Below are 7,500 nucleotides of genomic sequence, written 5' to 3' on the forward strand. Positions count from 1 at the left end.
TTAATAAGAACATGAAACAAAACGACAACATATTGAAAAAGTACTCATTTAGATGAAATTGCACTTTTTGCGACAAAATTTTACGTTATATGCAACTGAAAATCTCACGTATGTTACTGTAAATGTCTACAAATCAGTACGTTCATTGTTCCTCAGAATGACAACCAAATCTCTGACCGACTTAGTGACAAACTTAGATTTTTCATCAGACTTATACCGCACCGATACTGAACGTGTTATATTATCAGACGACTTGTTTTCAGAAACAACTTCGCCCCAAGACCACTGGTTACGCACTGCAGGGATTAGTATCTCTGATTATTACGATATCATTTATCTCTACCCCCGGTTGGAATCTGACCACTTTTCTCTGGGAAGAAGAGCTGGAAAAATTTGATCATACCATATTTTCCACCAATGATTTAAAAAGAGTTCATTCAGTGCGAGTATTTTGTGTACTCTATTTGCTTAGGTGTTTTAGCCAACTCGAAATCTAAAAAGTTCACTAATATCACCGTTTGATCTACCCAAAATAAGGTCATTTGGACGTAGTAATCTCACAGCGTCTAATTTGGCAACATTATTTCTATGAACACCCAAAGGCCTATCATTTATCATATCAGCAACACTGTACATTAGTCTCTGCAAACGCAACTTAGTAAACTCAGGTTTTCTCGAAGCAGTGACAGCTTCTAAAGTGTTCTTCACAGTCCTGATCATCCTCTCAGCTTGTCCGACTGACGAATGAGCTCCAGATGGTACAAAGTGCCAGGTTGTTGTTTCAGGATTTGTCTGAATCTTTGCCATCTTGGTATGGTTCCAAAGGCTCTCCATAACGTTTGCAGCACCACGGATTTGCGAACCAAGATCTGCAGTCACAGACGTGGGTTTTCCGCGGATTCTAGTAAAAGCATCAAAACCTGCAAGGAAGCAGTTGGTATCGTAACCTTCAAGGACCTCTATGTGGGCCGCACCAGATGCACGACACACGATGACCAGAATCCAGGCTTTACCAGAATTTACCCGGTAATTTCTCGTCTCGCGGCGATCTGCGATGGTATTGAACGGACCAGCTATGTCAATGACCACATGTTCGAATACTGGCGATCGCACGAGTTGTTCCACCTTACGAGAGCGATCTCTACTTGGGCGATCTTCTTCGGTAGAAAGCGACAATATGGGCACTGCGACACAACTTTGCTGACGAACCGTTTACCGTTGAGGATCCAGAACTGCTCACGTACTAGGGCAAGAGTAGTATCCGCACCAGAGTGCTGCGGTTGGTGACATTTGCGCACCAAGATCTCTGCAAAGGGTTCAGAGTATGGTATAATCGCAGGCGGGTTTGATAGAGCAGCACCAGTACGACCTAGTGCTCTCCACACACCGTCGACGTCCAGTATTGGGTTCAGTGACTTTAGCTTATGTCCCACATCTGACGGTAGTGACTGCTGAGCCTGTTGAATAAGAAACAAGTTTGATATTACTAACTCACGCTTGGTAGGCACAAATGTATCATTTTCAGCAAACCATCTCGAACATTCTGCTTTCGTCATACTACTGATGGCAACTGGAATAGTCTTCACTGTTCTCTTCAGTCGATCTCTGAAAAATTGTGAAGCATTTTCCATAAATCTTATGATTCTAGAGATGCGACGTTTAATCTTCATCAGGCTGTCATTTTTGTCGACCGTTATGTTAAATGTTTTTAGGATATCAAGAATAACTGAATAATCTTCATTTGTTCCACCATCAATCTGGACACATAGTGACTTGCATCTTCCAATGGTCATCCGTGGATCTTTTATTCTTATGTCCAGATCTTCTTTCTTCGCATGAACTTCATTTGCATGTTTGATTGGCCATTCGTTGATGTCCTTCTTCATGAAGTCTGGACCTTTTTGCCATCTGTAATCCTTTCCCATTTCAGATGGGTTAAGACCACGTGACGCATCATCGGCAACGTTGTTTTCAGAGTCTACATGGTACCAATCACGAATATCAGTCAGGGTTTGTATTTCACCAATACGGCTGGCTGTCCACATGTTGTACTTGTAGGGCTCATGACGCAGTTGTCCCAGAACTATGGTGCTGTCAGTTAGCAGCATTACCCTTTCAAAAATGAAGCTTGATTTTTTGACGATAGTCTGTTGCATTCTGGCACCCAGCAGACATCCAAGTAACTCACCACGGGGGATCGTTAATGTCGGAATTTGTGGCCACGGTTTTGCCTTTGACATGGCAAGAACAGATGCTCGCTCGCCATTTTCCAACTTCCAGTTGTAGTACGCGACACATCCATAGGCAGTCTGAGAACTATCACAAAAAATTACTAGAGCGGGTTTGTCAACTGCGGTTTCCGGTGTAAGACAGCGAACAAACCTGACTTCTTTTAGACCGTAGATCGAACGAATCACTTCTTTACACCGACTGCGGGTTGTAGGTAGGTCATCATTACCATCTAGGATCGGATCGTCCCATCCCTGTTTGGCGGAATATCTGACCTAGTTCGTGCTTCAGGCAGATGGTAACCGGGTTGCAAGTCCCGTCGGATCATAGATGGTTGCTATGATCTGTAGATAATTTCTTCGACTGAAAGTGTCAGGAAGGCATCATCAAAATTTTCTAAACTGATATCTTCCTCTGATCTAATGCCTCTCCTTTTCTTTGAGAAGTTAATCCTACCTGAAATGGAAATTTCATCGTTGGCAGAATGATATATTATACCCAGGATCCTTTCCTGCTCTGGTGTCCGTCGCACATTGTCAGGTACATCCGGGCACTTCTTTATGTGGGCATCAATATCACTATCACTTCCACCGATCATGAAATGCTTTATGATGAAGGATGCCTCACTGAGGACAATGTTGAGTTCTTAGCAAGTTGTAATGCGAAACATCATCAACACTTGTAGTACGATCATCAACATACAAGTTCGATTTTATGAATTCGTATACCTGTGGGTACTTGTCCTTGAATTTCTCAGCTATGATGAGCATTGCTACACTGCATATACCACCTGCCGGAGTAGTTCCCAGGAGTTTCGTAGTAATCGCAGCGTCTTGACTTCTTCTTCCTTGTCCAGTTGATTCCACAGAAGGCGGTGCAGATGAGATTCTTCTGTCTCAAGGCGAACAGTGAAGTATGCTTTACTTATGTCCATTGCAACCGGTATTTTCCTTTCCTGGAACCTTAACAGCAGGGTTGGAATTGGTGGAATAAAATTTGGTGGTGGTTCCCACAAGGAGTTGATAGCCTTGCCTTTAAATGGAACACTTGCATCAAATATAATTCTGAGTGGGGTTGAGGAACTATGCTCATTAAAGTGTGCGAAAATGACAGATGTAGTAGACTTTGCCACCATTAGATTTCCACTGCGCATCCTCCTCAGCTGTAACCTCTGTCATATGGCCGTCGTTGATCAACTTTTCAAATTCGTCTACATACCAGTTCTTTAAAGCTTTGTTTCTGGACATGGTGCGTGTTAACGAATTTAGGCGTTTGAGGGCAACAGGTCGATTATCCGACAAGGTACGGAAGCTTTCCTTCCATGGTAACCTGCAAACGAATATCTTCCGTTCAGGGTCGTAGGTGAGGCAACTCTTGTATGTCTGTACTCTTCGCTCCTCTTCTGAGTTTATGCCGACTGCGTCGCACCGATGACAAACCGGACCATCCTCTACTTCACACATACGATCAAACACAGTCTCAGCACTGGTCTTTATTGAAAGAACCGACTGTCCGCCATTTACTGCAACCTCCTGCACGGAGCCATTGCTCCGGGCTTTATCTGTGGAAACTTCCCCTTTCGGCCGTTCAGCATGACCTACTGCAACTGATGACGTTGACTGCAGAAGAACAGCAGAAATCTTTCTGTTGAGGAGCTCCGACAGCATCACACTTGGTTCATGAGAATTGGCGGCAAAAAATTTCTCGTGAGAACCATGTAGAATGAACCCGAAGTTAGTCTCAGCTAAAACAAGGTTTTCTCTTGTCTTCACCGTTCGCGGAAATATGCTGGCATGATTGTCTCCGATTAGCAACTCGATGTCACCGTGAACAGGCTCTAAAAGTTCTGATGGATCGGCATCATCTTTGAACATGTCAGCAGCTGCATGATAACTGCCTCCATCAAGTTCACCCGATGTAATCGACACCAATGCAATCAACTGCAGTCACGAAGTTACCTTCTGCATCGTAGAGTGGGATGCTGTACAGATCAGCTGGTCCCCAATCCTGTGGCTGGCTCTCCCCAGCAGTCCTCATCATCAAATTCTTGATTCTGGATACTGGTTTGATACAAGCTTCCTTTGCCACCGAGTTCCAGAATCTGTGAGACAGTGGCTCCCAAATCATAAAGAACTGAAACCCTGAAAAGATTGCCTTTCCTTTTCATGAAGGCTGTATGACTAGGTCTCATTGTGTTCTGGCCCAGATGATGACGGAGTTTCTCGCAATCAACAGGACCATAAACCATGCTTGACGCAGCTAGGCAAGCAGCATGCAATAGAGTATGATGATTGTCTGGCGTCTTGCAATTAACCTCCTGACAAACGTGCTTATTTCTGCACTGATTTAAGGGGTGAGAACCAAAGCACTTTTCACACCGGTTATGTTCCTTCAAGGTTTTCTCTTTTTATGGACGAAAGACCTAGGAACACTCTGCATTCAGACGTTTGGTGATCAGCCATAGAATGAAAAACACATGATTGAACAGAAGATGGGGAATTTTTGGCTTCCTGGTTTTCGATTCCTTCCAACCATTACCCTTTTTGGGCGTTCCATTCTTACCAGGCTTGACGCACCTTTCGAACCGCTGTTACCAGTGTTTCTGTCCTTACTGCTAACCTGATAATTCTTGACGACCGTCGTCGGCTCTTCTCTGAAAATGTAACTAGAATGAGCTTCTGCTCGCAATTTAGCTGTTTCTTCGATTGAGGCTGCCGTGTCGGCCATTTCTAAGAGTAAATTGAAGGAGGCTTCAGCATCAAGGTCGTCTGCCAGAATTTTTCTGTCGATTCTCCTGCGCAGTTCTACTGGAATTTTTCCATTACGATGGAAAATGCCGACTCACCTAATGCAGACGTTCGGTTTACCGATCTCAGGTCCTCTTTAGCGACAGTAAGCTCCGTTACCAATCGACGAAGACCATCTGCATCAGACTTCGCTTCTGACAGGCCTAATGTCATGGACGTCCTTGAGGACTGCGTCCACGGATGGTGTTTCCCCTTCCGTAAATGCAATCTAATGCTGACCATGCTTCATCCAAGCTCGATTTCGACTGAACAATGAGGCCTTCCCTCGAGTTTTCTCGCAATGCTTCTCTCAGTCTTAAAAGCGCCATCTCCTCAGACATCTGGCTCTGAACTAATAGCTCGAAATTTTTCTTGAATCTTTTATACGATCGAACTTCACCATCCCACGTCGGACAAGAAAGTTTCTTCAATTGGACGAATGACGAATTAGATTTTCTGACCTCATTAGCTTGCTTAGGAATGTCCTCTTTTTCCGATAGCTTTTCCATTCGTTCATTTATCTGCGTCCTCAGCTTGTGGAAGGTAACACCCGCATCACGCAATGTTTTCAAAGTTTCGTCACAAGTCAGATTGCCTGCGGAGACTCTTTTCAAATCACTATATGATTCACGAAGAGAGTTCAATGATAACCTTAAATCATCAACAGTGGCGTTCTCTGCATCTGCTAAGATGGCCTCGGCGTCCGAACTTTCAATAGTCCAGGTCTCAACAATGTCAAATTTCTTCCGAGTCAAGATTTCACCTTCCTGGGAGGCATGTTTACGAGATTGAACAGTAAACAGCAGTACAATACCCGAACGATGAATTCAGCGACCCAGTTATGAGAAATGGAACACAAGAAGTATTGCTTCAAAACACCAACTTTGGGTCGATAATTGATAATAGCCACTCTTCCAGACGACGAGTCATTGACGGAACAAACTAGTTAGGCATTCAAACATTCAGTTTTCGCGAACTAAACTCGTTGACACTTTTGTTTGCTGTTAACAATGAAGTAATTTATGAACGAGTTGACCTTGAGGACAATTTACATACCACAAGGCACAAATTGGAGCGAACTTACTTTAGAGTTTCCTCGATTCCGCAGAGCACTTGGAAATGAAATGTAGCGCAACTGCAGGGGGCTTGCGCCTGCCCAATCAGAATAAGACCTTTGACACCTCAACCAACCATACGAACGAGGCATGTAACGTCACGACGTTGAAGTCGTTACAGACATTTCATTCTGCAAATGAAATAATTACAATAACATTTTTACCCTACTTTACAGAGAAAATGTCAACAGACCTAAATTAAAACTACATATATATTACGACTTACAAAAAAAACAATAATAAGTATATTACAACAAAACCAATCAAAACAGAAATAACAAATCTGAACTTGAATCGACCAGTAAATTACAAATGGAATTGATCAATCAATACAGTTACTTACTCCAAGTTATTTAGTTGGAGGGTTCAGTCTTATTCTAAATTATTAATGGCGATCTCGAAAAGAGAACCGCCCAGCTCCAGTCCTCAAGATCAAGTGTAAAACAACGATTCTTTGCGCATATTTTCACTTGTTAAAGAATTCGTCCAGTACCTAGTTTGGCAACTAAACGACCCCAAATTTTATAATTAGCTAGTTCAATAATGGGAATAGAGGACGCGATTCGTGTCTGTTTACAGTATATGACTGACTAATCACTGATGTTCTTTATCCTACCACTGGTAAAATCAGCTCTTTCTGCACTTCTGTAGTTTAATACTGTGAACGTCCTTGTGATTCATCTTTTGCGAATAATTATCATAACGTCTTACATAATTAAAGTCTGTCTCCAATCGTCAGTAGCTTTTGCACACGTTGCTGAGAATGATTATTTCTTACATTCGTTTATTTTGCTCTTCCGCGTATTTGGTCATTCATGTTTCTTGTTGTTTTATTTCTTATCTGAATATATCCGTGTTCACCGTTCGATGCTTATTCGTTGTAATAAAGTATATTTTTTATTCTTCTACCCTTATTCTCATCGAGTTTTTATCCAGGTTCAGTGAAATTTTTATAGAAATGATCATCGGATTAAGAGCACATAGGACAAAGACGCAGCCAAGTGGAACTACAGGAAAATAATTTAGGAATAAGAGGCTTTTTCCTTTTCACGGAACAAATTGTTACCGAACTGGTTGGAGGACTTTTGTAGGTTATAGAATTGCTTTACGTAAAGGCTTGATGGATGGTTCGGTGACAATTGTTGCTCTTGGGCAATGTATAGACTTCTGACACAAGGTCATCCCATGTTGCCCAAAGCAATTACCTTTATACCTATAGTTCAAGGGCTGGTTTATGTATACACACACACACACACACACACACACACACACACACACACACACACACACACATACATATATATATATATATATATATATATATATATATATATATATATATATATATATATATATATATATATATATAT

At 42.1% G+C, this 7,500-nt stretch overlaps 1 protein-coding gene across 1 annotated transcript; it reads right to left on the minus strand.

The window, feature by feature from the left end:
- Positions 1–126: 126 nt before the first annotated feature.
- Positions 127–3,163, minus strand: LOC136835499 (uncharacterized). The gene is made up of 5 exons (XM_067099080.1): positions 3,006–3,163; positions 2,686–2,855; positions 1,217–2,350; positions 516–1,157; positions 127–296 (listed from the first exon to the last, which is right to left on the minus strand). The coding sequence occupies exons 1-5, from the start codon at positions 3,161–3,163 to the stop codon at positions 127–129; spliced, it is 2,274 nt and encodes a 757-aa protein (XP_066955181.1).
- Positions 3,164–7,500: the final 4,337 nt, after the last annotated feature.

This window comes from Macrobrachium rosenbergii, chromosome 55 (assembly GCF_040412425.1).
Source record: "Macrobrachium rosenbergii isolate ZJJX-2024 chromosome 55, ASM4041242v1, whole genome shotgun sequence".
NCBI lineage: Eukaryota > Metazoa > Arthropoda > Malacostraca > Decapoda > Palaemonidae > Macrobrachium > Macrobrachium rosenbergii.